Source organism: Papaver somniferum, chromosome 1, assembly GCF_003573695.1.
Source record: "Papaver somniferum cultivar HN1 chromosome 1, ASM357369v1, whole genome shotgun sequence".
Classification (NCBI taxonomy): domain Eukaryota; kingdom Viridiplantae; phylum Streptophyta; class Magnoliopsida; order Ranunculales; family Papaveraceae; genus Papaver; species Papaver somniferum.
In genome coordinates, this window is record NC_039358.1 from 243092329 (window position 1) to 243108283 (window position 15955).

General features: G+C 34.8%; 3 protein-coding genes across 4 annotated transcripts; 1 reads left to right on the forward strand and 2 right to left on the reverse strand.

The window, feature by feature from the left end:
• The first annotated feature begins 3981 nt into the window (after nucleotides 1-3981).
• On the forward strand, nucleotides 3982-4843 carry LOC113339676 (major latex protein 149). The gene is made up of 2 exons (XM_026584914.1): nucleotides 3982-4239; nucleotides 4350-4843. Exons 1-2 carry the CDS (start codon nucleotides 4035-4037, stop codon nucleotides 4622-4624), a joined length of 480 nt encoding a protein of 159 aa, XP_026440699.1. The 5' UTR covers nucleotides 3982-4034; the 3' UTR covers nucleotides 4625-4843.
• A 2719-nt stretch (nucleotides 4844-7562) lies between these two features.
• LOC113339685 (B3 domain-containing protein At3g19184-like) lies at nucleotides 7563-10078 on the reverse strand. Of its 2 annotated transcripts, none has more exons than XR_003355098.1 (4): nucleotides 9429-9547; nucleotides 9185-9313; nucleotides 8227-8384; nucleotides 7563-8095 (listed from the first exon to the last, which is right to left on the reverse strand). XR_003355098.1 is itself a non-coding variant. In XM_026584923.1 (4 exons), the coding sequence occupies exons 1-3, from the start codon at nucleotides 10076-10078 to the stop codon at nucleotides 9430-9432; spliced, it is 468 nt and encodes a 155-aa protein (XP_026440708.1). In that variant the 3' UTR covers nucleotides 8973-9313; nucleotide 9429. The 2 variants fall into 2 exon arrangements, 1 of the variants encoding a protein (XP_026440708.1); XM_026584923.1 differs by lacking the exons at nucleotides 7563-8095; nucleotides 8227-8384 and adding exons at nucleotides 9549-9767; nucleotides 9848-10078 and having other exon boundaries at nucleotides 8973-9313; nucleotides 9429-9447.
• Nucleotides 10079-12272: 2194 nt separating this feature from the next.
• On the reverse strand, nucleotides 12273-14012 carry LOC113322293 (inositol-tetrakisphosphate 1-kinase 1-like). The gene has a single exon (XM_026570360.1). It carries the CDS (start codon nucleotides 13771-13773, stop codon nucleotides 12679-12681), a length of 1095 nt encoding a protein of 364 aa, XP_026426145.1. The 5' UTR covers nucleotides 13774-14012; the 3' UTR covers nucleotides 12273-12678.
• Between the last annotated feature and the right edge of the window lie 1943 nt (nucleotides 14013-15955).

Below are 15955 nucleotides of genomic sequence, written 5' to 3' on the forward strand. Positions count from 1 at the left end.
ATAATCTTTTAAAAAAATAGAAAATTAATATTTTCCATTATATTCGGGCAGCCATTATTTTCTTCCTTGTGCGGGTAATTCTCTTCTATTTTTCTTTGGTAAAATTTTTCAAGGTCCAAAAATTTAGGGACTATAATTCAAGATGACTTATTATGGATCAACCTAAAACAAAATAAGAAGAAGTGTGATGATGATGATGCTAACGAAGAAAATAATATACAAAAGGTACACACTATTCTCTTTTTTTAGTGGATTCTTCTTTTTTTTCCCATTACTGATTATTGGTCTTGGTCATAAGAAAGAACCAGCTGTTGATTGTTTGAATGATCCATGTATCAGTACTCTCACTGCATAGATATCACGGCATGTTGGAGCATCTTTTGTTATGTGAAGTGTGTTGCACTTGTTTGTTGGCAAATTGAACACCTGATATATATATATATATATATATATAGGTGGAGTACAAATCCTCACAATTTGAAAGTGAAACGATGTAAATCATATTTTTTTTACAAACAAATTGGCACCGTTTTTTTCCACGACACCCACTTTAATTATAACAAGAATGCTGCACTGACTATCTGACTGCTTGCCATAGTTTTTGCACCCATCTAACAATGTTGATTTCAAAACTATGATAAAAATACGCACCCAAGAATTTATAGAAGATTCAAAGTTCGTGAAAATCTATGGGTCATCGTTTCCCTCTATCCTCGCCTATGAGTAGGAATAACATGACGCGAAAGTTCCCTTGGTGACATCATTCTTTATAACAACTAATCATGATTAGCCTATTCCAATCGATTGAATAATAGAGATAACACTATAGAAATTAAATGGTGAAATAAACTGTCACCATATCAGTTGATTTCAAGAAAAAAAAAAAATGAAACTTATGAGCTTCCATGACATTTACACACTTACTAGAATAAAACTTACAGATGAATGTATCTCCAAACTCACAAACGTGAATTTTGAAAAAACATTTTTCTGGAAACGTTTAATGTCTTCTGATGGAATCAATATTTTTTTTTTGGTGATTCACAGCACAAACAAAGATGAAAGAATCTCAAAAAGGAAAAATTTTTTATTAGACCATAATCAAATCTCCTCATCTTTTAATTCCAATTTTTTCAATTGCATTGAATCTCTATTTACTCTCCCATTATCCTCCCACGATTAAGAGAGTTGCTTATCAATAAATAAGTTAAAACCGTCCATGCTCTAAGGTCTGCATGCAGCGAAACGACTGCTCCTTGATGACTAGCACGTAATAACCCATTCCAAAAGAAAAAATGTCTAAAAAATTGAATGCTCCCTAATTATAATTATCAATGAGTTGTGTATAAATAAGGGATTGTATTTCTTCAACCACACACATTCACTCATTCATTCATTCCAACTTAATTTTTTGGTGATTTTTTTTCGTAAGAGTATCAACATGTCAAACATGATTAGCCGCAACCCCATAAAAACCATTGCCCAAAACGTATTTGCTTTCTTTTCGAGAATGCATGATTGCGATGAAAATAAACATGCAAGAATTAGGTTTCGTGTTGCAAGAAAATAGGAAGAGATCGATTTCATGGCGACCAACGAAGTCACTAATTTGGATTTACTAATGATCGATGAAAACTTGAGTATATTGTTATTTCGATCCGAATTAAACTATTTTTTAAAAAAGAACAATATATTAGTGACGCCTTCTAATCATTTTTTACATAATTGCGATGAAATTAAACCTGCAGTACTCAAGTTTCGTGTTGCCAGAAAATGGGAAGATGTCGATTTCATGGCGACCAACTAAGTGACTGCTTTGGATTTACTAATGATCGGTCAAAATATGAGTATATTTTTATCTCGGTCCAAATCAAACTAATGTTTTTTTTTTAATAAAAATATTAGTCATGCATTCTAATCTATCTTGAAGTCCAACACAGGAAGATACCATGCATACCGTCGTCCCTAAGAATTCGATATTGGAAGTTCAGAACATTGCTCCATTAGGGAGTACTCTATTCACTCTCTAAGTTCAATACCACAACGGTAGAAATCCCAATTTCGTCCCTCAAAGAATGATTAACGAGGAATTTTTATCAAAAACTATTATTTGAAGTCTAAAGAATATAGTGAGGAATTATTAAACTATTATTTAAGTGTAATCGAAATTACAATTATTTGGATTAAGATTTCATGTCTATAATTCTCATGAGTCAAATTAAGCCTCATAGTGTGTGGTAATTATTAATTAAGACCATTCTAACAAAAACTTATTTTGTTTCATACCGTGCCGTTACGGCACGGGTTATTTCTAGTATGAATACAATCCGGATTGAGAGATGCCCATGCATAGCACACATCGACATATTTGTTTCATTGAAATCACTAGGAGAAGGAAATATGACGAGGACATTCATTGAAGATGGGCTTTTACCTCTATAAAATTAAGGCACTTTGGGTATCCACTATCTCGTACAATAATTACTTCCTCCGTCTCATTATTAATTGACCTAGTTTAAATTTGCACAATTCTTAACGCAACAAGGGGAAAGAGTATTTAAGTATATTTTTACAATTGTACCTTATGGATAATAACTAGTACATTTAAAAATGATTTATCTCTCAAACTATACCACGAATGTTCACAAACTTTATATCGTTGAAAAACATTTTTTAAAACACTTACTTAACCAATATAAACATGCCTATCAAATTACATATATTTCTTATACTAAAAAAAATCAATTAAAAGGGTAATTTTAGAAATATCCCCTTGTTTGGTGAAATAAGTCATCTATTGTGAGACAAAATCTGAAAATAAATAGGTCAATTAATAATTATTAGATAAAGAGTATTACATTAACTAGTTGGAAGCCTAACAAGCTAAGCTCCAACAACGTAACCAGGTTGCTGTGCTAGCCGACCAGCGGGTCTCATGGGTAACTTAGCCAAAAAAGCCGAAACGGGTGGGGGTCTGAGATTGTGTCACAAGGGGGCAAACTAACTCTACCTTCCATACATAATATTAATTCTTGCAATATTACGCCATTGGGACTCGAACCTGGGAGATCATGAAGCGCATGAAACTTTGAGAAACGGGGATCACTAGCTGAGCTAGTTGCACGTTTTTTATAATCGGACGGAGGGAGTATTATTTTTATTTGTCCAGTTTCCTTTTCACTTGAGTTCTTCAGTAGTCCAGCCCCACCAACAATAATTCTTGGGTCCGTCTGAGCGCAATTAATTTAGTAGCACAAGCTATCTTTAAAAGACTATGCAGAATTTTTCATGAGTAGAACTGAAAATCTTTTTGGTGTTTTTTCTCTGTTGAAAACGTGATGTTTTATAACAGTAAAAGTTTCTCGGATCTTATTCTGTTGCCTCACATCTGCAGTCTATCATGGACTGATAGGTTTCAACGACTGAATTTTTGTTCATCCGTACGCAGTAAACCCCAAACCACATGTACACAACATGCATTGGACACCTTTAGTGCATACAGTTGATCGAACATGATGTGCAATTTTTTCATATTTGCGATTAATTGTTGATCGATCGACGAAAAATACAATAACAAACTCAAATATGTAACGTACACTGAAACTAAATCTATCATGCACTCTGATTACTGGTTGGTTATCTATAATAAGTAATGAATCAGGGAAAATGCAGTAATAAATTTGATGTATATGCAATCATCTGTCTATCTTGAAGCTGATCCTTTAAACCGTTTTTACGAAGAATTCATTCAAAGTTTGTGCTAGTAACTCATCACAATACTAGTGGTTAAAGGTCAAATTATAACTACAATCTCACAAAATCTTTTATTGTCTCTAAATCTCTTAGTCTTTCAAGATAGTTCTAGTTGAATGATCGTTACCCTAAATACAGCTCATTATCCAGTCACCACCCTTTATCATTCCTGTAGTTTCTGGTTGTTTCTATATAAACTCGTTCAGCTAAGACTAATTTTCATCGCAATCACACTCATCCTAATATTCAGCTAAGGAAACCGTAAGTATCAACTTTTAGCAATGGCTCATACTCGTGGTATTTCAGGTCTAGTTGGGAAACTTGTTATGGAATCGGAGGTTAACTGCAACGCTGACAAGTATTACCAAATATATAAGCACCATGAAGATCTTCCAAGCGCAATCCCTCATATTGTCACTAGCGCCAAAGCTGTTGAGGGACATGGAACTACTTCTGGTTGCGTCAAGGAGTGGGGCTATATGCATGGTATATGCTTACATAACAATCAATACATCAAAATTCTTATATTCTTGCTTTCTCTTCATTTGTACACTTAAAATTGATCAACATTTATATTGACGTGTTTGTGTACGCAGAGGGTAAAACACTTACTTGCAAGGAGAAAACTACCTATAACGATGAAACAAGGACGATATGTCATAGCATATCTGAAGGAGACTTGATGAATGATTACAAGAAGTTCGATGCAACACTTGTCGTTGATCCAAAGGATAATGGACATGGAAGCATTGTAAAGTATATTTTAGATTATGAGAAGATAAATGAGGATTCTCCGGTTCCTATTCATTATCTAGCTCTGTGCAATCAAGCCACCGAAGACTTGAACACTTACCTTTGTGCTTCTGTCTAAGTTATCAATGGATATCTCCGCCGAATAAATATGCAAGTATGAATACCACTGTTCTACTTCTATCAGTGGTATCTAATAATAAAGTCTATATGTGGAATTTCCACTAGACCTATTGTCTATAATAAATGCTTCCATACTTGTACGTACCTGTTGTTTTCTTCATTTCTTTTTGTTATGGAGTACTGTTTTTCGTCTACTATCTTTTATTTTTACTGAAAATCAAGGCGTAATAATAATGTGTTATTTAAAGTACCGTATGCATTGATGTGAGACATCACAAATATTCTCCTTCAACTTCAAATATATGAAAAGCCCAAAGAATGGTAACCACAAATTAGAGTTAGTAGCTAAGCAAATTAATGTGGGAGGTGTCTCTATTCTCAGCCCCTAGGGAATACAAGCTTTCCAACTCTTGGCATTGGCAATCTGTTATACCTGATTATCGTGTATTGGATAACTCATTGCGCAGTAGGTGTAGAATTTGCTTTGAAACATGTGGAAATACTAACTAGAAATTCCTAAATGTACTCCAAAGAAAATCTCATTGTTAAGGGACAATATTGATGTCATAATAAGATTACAAGGAAGGATATGAACATAATGAAAGAAGAAGAGTAGTTTTCGTTACTAATCCTCCCTGTAGGTGCATGATAAACAAGATACACTAGCGTTGGCCTTCGGGTGTTAGTAATAAAATCCTAACGGAAGTGTATGTATGCATTAGAATGAACTGTTATATTCCTTAAGGAAAAGAATTCCTTCAAATTTTGTTTAAAGTATGCAACTAGAAACTGCTATCTTCAGCTACTGATTTCAAAGAAAATACATGACCACTATACAAACAGAAGATCAAGTTATTGGTCGCCGCTGCGGAACTGACTAATGCTGGTTATGGGCTTATGAAATATCCAGTACGTTTGACTAGGGATTGTGTTGGTAAATGGTGTGTGCCTTGAGTTGAAAAAGATTGCCTACTGACAACTGAAAACGTTGCAAAGGTTCAGTACCAGGGACAATTCTCTCTCTTTTTTAGGGTCAATTGCCCAAATATTTTTAAAACATGGTTCTAATGGATGAGGAAAAATTAATATGGGTAAAATGGACACCAAAAAAATAGCAAGAATGAATCTGGATTCATCCTGGCATAAATTTAAAAAATAATGAGGGTGAAACTTGATGCATTCTGATGTAAATTAAAAATAAGAAAAAAAATATTTAAAAATGGATAGGATGAAACTGTTTGCATCCTGGCAATTTTTACATTCTCGTCCATTTAAACAGTATCATATTATACATGTTTTTTTCACTAAGGAATTGTCGTTATTGGGTTAATTGACCAAGTTTATGTGTTTTTTTTCCCTTGCAAAGGTTAACCATCACTTGACATTGGTATGCGGGACACTTTTAGTACTAACTACGGACTATGTTTATTCCCCGTAAGTCACTGTACACAAAATTTTGAGTCTACGATTGAGTGGAGCTAACAAAAGTGAACGTTCCTGTGTGCTTCATTTTGACTGTTAGATATATATGTGACCTTTAATCACATGCATCTTCTACCCTTTACATCAATAGAACTATCTCAAAAACTTATGGTCAGGATTCGCAGAAAGAGAGGGTGAACGCTTTAATGGTGGTGGCGACATTGATAGCAGGAATCGCTTTTCAAGCTACACTAAACCCACCAGGTGGGTATTGGCAAGATGACACCAAAGTTGACTCTGGTACCGACCTGGTTACTTTTACTTACTATCTTAATCATATGTATGACTCTGACATATCTGGCAATTTGGAATCTTACATGCGAACTGCAATACGTAGAGGTAACACACAGAAAGCCGTTACAGATTTTATCGAGGTTTTAATGAATTCTTCAGCTTCTTCTATGACAAGCAAAGGATTGATATTGGAAGATTTCAACAAAAGCAATAACAGCAGCCGTGGTTTCATCCCTTATCTAATACACTACGCTGAATATCCTATATTGGCATATAAAAACCCTGTGGTCTACACGATTTATATGAATACTAACATAGTTGCATTTCTTGTGTCTTTAATTACCATTTTATTGGTCCTAAGCGGAACTGTGGACGATTATCAGCTTCGACCTCTTGTTGCGCTGATGTGCATTTCAACCTTGTGCATCGGCACCAGTTACGTCTGTATTTTAAACGCTATTTTGCCAGAATTTTACGCTACAGAACCTACAATATTTTCACTCTATGGATTCTTCGCGCTGTACTGCTTCTATGGAATTGTCGTCATTATTCGGATTGCTATATCTAGGAAGGATAAGCTAAGAAACAGTAACTTGACAGGAATCAATTACTACACAGCATCTGTCAGTATGAACGCAAGTACTGCTGAAAAACTGATGTTACTTTTATTTGGTTACTGTGTTACCCTTTTAATAATACTTGTTAGCTCCTAACCCCCAGTACATGTCAATATGGAGTGAATGCCACAAGACTCTCCGTGTTAATGTCATGAGTCCTAACATGTATGTTTGCCATCACAAACGAATAATTTGAAGATTTATGTTGTTGTATGTGTAAGTTTGGGAAACAACCATAGCATCATAGTTGAACTATATTTCGTGCTTATTTATAATAAAAATGATATCTATTTGTTCTACTCCCTCGATGATTTATTTAAATAGGAAACATCAAAATTGTAGCCCCATACCTGATTTAAGAATTCATGTCTGGAAACATGAATTCAGGAACTTGTCTTTGGACTATGCCATGCCAAAACTAGGCCTACAATCAAGAGGTGAGGCCTCCTTTAGTGCTTCTAGTAACGCACTTCGTATTTCACCTGAAGAATGTTCCCTCTATTCAATATGTAATTCTGAATTATTATGAAAATGGGAGGAATTAACCCGCAAAAAAGAACATAAACCGAAAAAAATATTGCACGCCATTAAAAAGCTCCGGCAATAATGCATTACATCAATCTTCAAAATCGTTTAAAATGCCATACGAATATGAATCACATGGATCAAGCAACAAGCCAGATACCCAGTTTCCCCTCCACACATAATAAATGAATTTACTCGAGCTTTAGAAATACAACTTTCAACAATCGGAGCCAAAATATTCATGGTAAATAATGTCTGCAAATACAGTCCAAATTTCATTAAGCTTCAGACTCTCTTTCAGCCCATAGGAAATTAAACAATGACCTTGCTAGGGGTGTTTCTGTGCTCATGTTGGTTCTAGCAAGTTGCTAGCGCTGTAACGCGGCGCCCACGTGGATACCATGATCCAACAGTGATAGGCCGTGGGATTCATTGCATATTAAAGTGCTAGCAACAGGTAAGCAACAAAGCTTTCCTAGCGTTTTCCATAACACAACTCCGAATCGAGAAAAACTCACATTCTTAACAAGAGTTTCATCCATTTTTTCTTCTTCTTCTTCTTCTTCTTCTTCTTCAGATCCCATGGTATTCATCACCTCCAACGACATAATCTGTAACAAACAGAAAGCTTCTAAGAGACATTTTAACAAACAGATAACGGCATCCAAAAAAAAAACATAAATTCTTAAATCAATAATTTTAACTTGATGATCGATCTCTAATCATAAAATTGAGGATGAACCTGATGATGTTCATGCCAGTCCAGGCGTCTATCTTCTTCGTCTTCTTCTTCTTGTATGCATCTCCAGAGGCAGACGACCTCTGCTTTTGGAGAATCGAATCACAGTGAGGTGTGATTGATAACTTAATTGATAAAACCATGAAATCCACCTTTAAATCCTGTGATCGTCCGAATTAATGATTAGGTTTTAGTCGTTATTTGGCTCGAGACTACATGCATTCCCTATCACTGCAAGAAATCACTTATTTTTTTCTAGGGTTTATATTTTGGGTGATGGGAATTTAGAAATTTAGAAGAAAGAAAAGAGTAGCCGCAATAAAATACTTTTATAACGACAAAATGGATTGGGCATCAAAGAGAAAAGTAATTAATGATTTGATAACTCTATTTAGACGGAAATAAAATAAAAATTATAATTATAATAGAATTTATTTTGATAAACTTGTTTTGAAAGCCTGCACCTGCGGGTACATGGATGCCTTCTTCCACGAGGCGACCAATCAAGAAAGCTCATCATTTTATTACAAGTAAAAGCAGTATTTGATCATATATATATATATTCAAGATAAAAAAATATTTTAATAAATGTCATCTTACATGTAATATCCAAAATTAAGTGTGTCTTTATAGAATTAAATTATCTTCTTGCTTAAACTGAAAGTATATAAATATAAGAAAATGAAATAATAATCATTTTATTTTAATAAAAATATAAAATTATCCTTTGCTTAAATTATCATTTTATATGTAGATTCTTTATCTTTTCTTTTTTTTTCCTTTTTTGGACTTAAGAATGTTTGATTTATTAAAACAGAAGGAAATGGCACCACAAGTGCTACAAATTGGCAACATCTAAAACCTAAGAGTACCGCTTAGTTGCGCAGTTCACCAGCATTTTGGTTTTAATTCTAATGACAACCCCAAAAAACCCATAGCATGATGCCATTAGTATTTTCACCTGTGCAGTCACTTTTCCTTGCGGCAACAAGGATCGAAATGTACCCTTCCTTATTGTGATGGATATATATTCAAGTTACAGACTATCTTCTCCGTCTCTTTGTGAACCATTAGCCTTTATTATATGAACCTACACCAGAAATTCAAATGAATCGGATGAAACCATTTAGTACATGCAGTATATGAAGATTCATAAACATAAGCAATATGAAACTCTTACAGACTATGAGCATTCAAGATCTCACCTTAACTAGCAGGAAGACCCTGCATTCAACAGTTGCAAATCATTATTCCCTTAACTCTAGAATGACATTTTTTAAGATGCCAACTTAAAAACAAGAATTTTATATGCGATCGATGCTCACCATCCAAAACCCATCATTAACATGAGAATGCAACATGCTTTTAGCAAAGCAAGGAAAGCCATCATCTCTGATAAGATTCGCCTTCAACTCTTCTGCTTTGTTTGTTGCATATGCTCTCTCAGTTTCACTCGCTACATAATAATCGCCTAGTCGATCTCTACGTTTACAGATCCCTGTGCTGCGACATTTGAGCCTTTCCAAAGGGAAATCATCTTCAACCTGCAAGCACATAATTAGTGTTGATTAGATGCATATATGAACACGAAATGAGTACTGCAAGAAATGGCATGTTATTATACCTCTCTGTAAGTTGGAGCTGGTTTATCTGACAAACGGCTAGATCTTCTCTGGACAGCAGGAACCAACTCCAACTTCTTCTGAACCATAACCCTTGGTTTTTGAATGGAGCTGCTGCTCTTCTTGAGATTGATGGCTAAATGGTCGAGTTTAAGATCTTTCATTCTCTTCATATTCTCTTGGATCCTCTGTAATCTGAGATCCTCATAGGATGATGACTTCTTCATCACCATTGTGAATTCTTTACTGATGAGAAAACCTAACCACAGTCTCTCAATATATAAACAATCTATTAGTGGTAGTAGTCGACCGTTGAGAGAAGAAAGGAATTTGTTAAGTTTCTCTTGTATGGGAAGAGATATCTTTGAATCTCCTAAAAAATCTCTCAACCCTAATCCAAAAGTCAGCAAGTAATTCAAAATTCAAATTGATTAGTCTTTTGTACTTGAATATAGAAAATTCTTGGAAGGAAGGCAAGAAAATGATTTTAATTATGTGCTGGAATTAGAATGGAATCGGCAATTGAAAGCAGTCAGGCTCTTTCTTTACAAAAATATGATCCAATTACATGCAATTTTGTTGGCATTAGTTGTCCATTCTCAGATTTCCATAAATTGAAAATTTAAACAAAAAAAAAAAAATGAAAAACATTTCCCAGATTTGCAGAACCGGTAAAAGAAGGGCAATTCAGAACTGACAAGCAAGAGTTTGGAAAGACAGACGGTAGCTAGGGTCCTGCAGAAGCATTAAAGATCTGTGAATGCCGCCGCAGGCACAAGCTATGGGTACCCCCATTTCAAACTGTTGTTGTCTGCAATAACAAAGTATTATTCTAAAGAAAAAGGGATCATTTGCCACTTGCTCAAGGAAGCAGCAACTTCTCTCAGTGCTCAAGGAATCAGCAACTTCTCTCAGTGATTTTATACTCCATACCTAAAGTAAATCTCAAACCAACGCTATGAGGGCAGAATAGCTATCAATGGGGAAGGGATTGAGCTGGACCACTCTGGAATTTCGAGCCTACCCTTCCACCACTATAACCAATTTGCATAACACTTGCAAAAATTGGCTGGAAAGATTAAAAAACAGAGAAGACGATGCAGAAGAAAACAAAGAGGCCTAATCAGATGAGATGACTACTAAAACTATTCTGCCGCAGACATAAAGGACATAGATATGACAATGACAGGGAAAAACAATACAAAAAGTAGAAACTGTTATGAAAATGAAAGCTACCAAATGCAGATAGCAATATTATCTTGAAAACCAGCCTAATAACTCAATTAGAATTTAGAAACAGCTTCTGCTGGGCACCAAAAGTACTCTCTGTGCAGGCAGCCAATTCAAATGAGCAATTCTCTTTTCACTAGTAAGATTCAAAAGTCCAATGACCCAACTCATTGATGTAGAAAGCCACATGAGCAAGAGTTAGATAAAAAACAGATGGTAGGGTCCTGTAAAAGCATTAGAGATCTATGAATGCAAGGCACCAAGGGTAACTCATTTCAAATTGATAAAAAAAATCTGCGGCAAACTGTTTTCTTCAATAACAAAGCATTATTCCAGAGAAACAGGGATCACTTTGAACTTGCTATCAGCATCTTTTGCAATTTTCATTGATTCCAAACCCAAAAAAAAGAGTCATAACAACCTTAGGCGATAGAATAAGTTATCAATGGGCAAGGAATTGATGGATGCCAGAAAGGGAGAAACAGGTCCCCTCTACAAGTTTCGAGTCTACCCTTCCCCCACTAGAACCAATTGGCAAATTAAAAACAAAGTAGGCGATGCAAAACAAAACAAAACAAAACAAAACAAAAGGGCTTAATTAAATGATAATGACTGCTAATACCGACACTGACATAAAAGACTAGAATAGGAATGACAAAGATGATCAGAGCAATACAAAAAGTAGATATTCTTATGAAAATGAAAGCTATCAAATGCAAATAGCAATATCATCTGGAATACCAGCATCATAACTCATTTAGAAACAGCGTCAGCTTGGCACAAGCTGAGCACCTAAAGTACTCTCTCTGAAGGCAGCCAATTCAAATGAGCAATTCTCTTTTCAGTAGCAAGTTTCAAAAATTCAATAATTCAGCTCCTTGATGTCGAAAGAGACTCATAGGAAAAAAGAAAAAAAAATCCCACTACACACTAGTGGTAGGTAAAGGTGTATACGAGGTACTGGGGAGACACCTTAATGCATCCAGTCTGTTACGAATAATACACAAATGCTTGACGGGGGCAGGGGAGAGACCACATTGATCTTGTTTATTGGCAAGGACAACTTTTCAGTTACTAATCGTGTATTACTGGAAACTAGAGGCTACCTTAAAATGTTTTTTTACTGAGTCATGCCAATTGGCTTCCATAAACTAAATTTGTGGATCAAACATGAAAATAATAATAAAGAAATATTCAACCAACTACAATCAATTCTGTCAAAAATGTAAATTTCATAGCAAATTCCATGCATCCATTGTTCATGAACATTAAGAGGAATGACACTAGCCTCGAAAGATACAGCTTTGAACTTCCTAAAACTTAAAAAGTAAAAATTTGAGAAAATGCCTACTTCTGGTACCACATCAGAATATACAAAGATCAACATGAAGTGCCAAAAACAAAGCCACTTGAGAGGCATTAAAACGAAGTGTAAAAATCTACTTATTCAACTAAACCTACCAACTAGCCCACCACATCTGAAATTTCAAAAAGAACTAGAAGAACTTTACCTCCCAGACGCTCCAGGGCGCTATCAATTTTAACCACCAATTATCTTCCATCAAAGATTGAACCCATCCATTGCCTGTCATCCACAATTTCATCAGTGCTCCTCACCTGCATCAGCCGAACCATTATTGCTCACAAGCGTCCTCTCTTCCTTGACAGACTCCGTCACAGGACAACCCTCTTCTTCCTTCCTCACACCCTGATTACCCAAATTCTGCTTCCCTTGAATGAGATCGCAAAAGAAATCCGTCAACACAGGTTCATAACACGGCATCTTCGCATACCCAGGGAAGTAATTAATATCAATAACAAGATAATGATCACCAATCTTCGAATCCCTAATAACATCAAAATTGAACAGATGTAACCTCATAGCTTGCCTCAACCCTCTAGCAATATCAGTAATCAAACTATCTGGCGGCATTACAACGTCTTCTATATGCATTATCTCATAATAATTCTTTCCATCCGCTCGATTCTGAGTTGTCATATTCGATATCTGTGAAAACGACATAGTCCCCTCTTCAGAATTCCCCACTAATTGCTCCTCGGATATATCCGGCAACGATTTCCTCTTCACACATTTCACATAATCACCAACAACATACACTTTAAAAATAACACCACCATGATTCACAAACTCTTGCAAAACAATTGGCGGCTTAAGCTTATTCAACCCGTCCCTATTATAAACCAGCGCCATCTTATGCGATTTCGCACTACCATCAGCCACCAATGGTTTCGCAATCACCGGAAACTTCAACCCATGCTCATCCATCCCGCACGGGTTCATCAACGAATCGACATCGTTTATAACCATCTGCTTAGGAATACCAAAGGTAGCTCCCTTGGCATCACCATTCTCAACTTTCTTATCACAAATTTTCAAATCAGAAACAACTTGTAACATAGAAATACGATTATGCACAATTTCGATATCATTCGGAGAATCAATTATCAAAACATTAGGGTTCTTAATAACATAGTCATCTAATTGTTTAACCCAATCCTCACCGGACAATTTGTGTAAAATACAATCAAATGGACCTTGATCTATTAACAATTTATCACTATCAATTTTGATAAGATCAATACCTCGTTCTCTGGATTGATTCACCAATGAATCTTGAATGAAAGATTTTTGCTTCTTTGGTGCTAATGCGTAGCCTATTGAATAACGTCTTGTCATCTTTTTTTCATGCCCCAGGTATCAAAATTGAAAATTTAACAGAACCCAGATATTCAAATCTGGATTGGAGATGAAATTGAAAGGAAATTTGGAAGAAAATTGAAAGAAATTGAAAGGGTTATGAGAGAATTAGGGTTTTGAATGAGAACCTTACAGATGTGGAGATGATGATAAAACAGAGAGAGGGATGGAGAGATAATGAGAGTTACGGAATTATTTTGGAGTTCCGTTTTACTGTATATTTATAGAGAAGAAAGGAGTTCTATTTCTTGTCAAAGACTTAGGGTTTGGTTTGGAGGAACTAAGTCAACTAACCATATTTCTTAATCATGATTAATTATTAAGCTGGCTTTTAATTTAACACTAATGAATGTCCCAAAATTGCCATGTTTTTATGGCCCCTGGAACCCAATTTTGTGCAGTCTTCCAAAAGAGAGTGTTGATTTTATTTTATTTTTTACGAACTATCGATTGTTTTAATATATTATGTGTGTCCAGAGTCTCATTTCTCGTAAGATGATCGTAAAAGTTAAATCATAATGTATTCATATAGTCGTATTTTTTGTGGCTTCTTCTGTATCAACGACACTCCTGCAGCTGTGGACAATAATGACTCTTACACTGGATAATACAAATTAAAACAGAAATTCAGCATCTGAAGAGACTTATTTGGGGTTGGCAGCAGTTGGGGTTGGCTTTTAGTTTCTTTACTTAACTAGCTTTCGATGTACTTAATGCTCGATACAAATATTGTTTGTTTATAGGTCTTGAATAGATAAAATTGGTTATAACGAAGAAGTTAGGATCCTAGAGTTTAAATCTTGCTTTTATGGGAATTCAAGGGAACATATGGTAAGTTCTCCCAAACCAAACAAAACCAAACCCTAGCTAGTCTTTCAGAAGAGATGAAACTCTTTCTTCTCTTTGTAAATATACAGTCATGAAATTTCTATGTTCCTGAATAGTGATGTTTCCACGGATCCTCTAGTTGAAAACAGTTACCAGCTGGATGAGCAAAAATTTTCTTAATTTCTGAGAAACTGTACAAAATTTTCATTGTTATGATTTTTTATTAAACAACTTTTTTGTCGATATTCTCTAAACATTATAACCTGATAAAAAATATTTTACGGTTATGTATAGAAATAAATATCGTTATTCTCTAAGATTTAATACCTGACAAAAATGATGAGATAATTTGTCGTATAATATTTGTGTCAGAACCATCAACAGGCAGTTGACTTGATTTCAGTAATTATAAAAGCTCCAAAAATAATCGAGTTGTGTGTCAGACTGATCCAGAAAATCTGTGGAACTGAAACAATGAATATACAAATCTCTGAAACTCTTCGCAGATTTAGATTTACGCCTCCGTAAAACACTATATAATGAATCCAAGCAATATATAATCTACCACTATAGAAATACAGTTTTGAGCTAATTTTCCTTTTGCAATTACAAATTTATATGTAACCGCTAGATTTTCTTGAAATGATGTTACTTTAATCACTGTAAAGATTAAAAGAAAAAAGTCTGATTGGATATGTTAAAAGCAGAATTTAATCCCAGAAATCAAAAGTAAAAAGTTATTTTTTTTATTTGTAGAAATCATGCTGGAACTGCGTAGTCAAACTAGTCAACCTAGTTTTTGACTTTATTTGTTTCCAGAAATTGTAAAACGACTTTTTAAGTGGACACTAGAAACAAAAGTCAATCCCAAAAGTCAGAAGAAAAAACAATTTGCAACATCAAAAGCTAAGAACTTGTTTGGATACCACTCCGCAGCTTTTTAACTTCTTGAATCAGAAAAAAGAAAAAAAAATAGTTTGGATACATAATTCAAAATGACTCTTATAAATAAAAAAAAATTAACTTTTTGCGAAACAAAAACATTTTGCTCATGAACTCGGATTCTGATTTCTGCTTCCGAAAAAGCAGAAATATTTTTACTTCTGATATATAAACGCGCTATAACCATTCTTTTTTTTTTTTGAAGTCATTTTGAAATTCTATTTCCAAACAAACTCCACGAAGGCTGCTTTCGGATTTAAAAACTAACTTGTGAATTCGAACACGCTATTAGTGCTAACTAGATTAGACTTGTCGATCATCCGAGTCCGCCGTAGTGAGACCCTATCCGTTACAAAGAATACAATACTTTGGTAACTCACCAGATGTAACA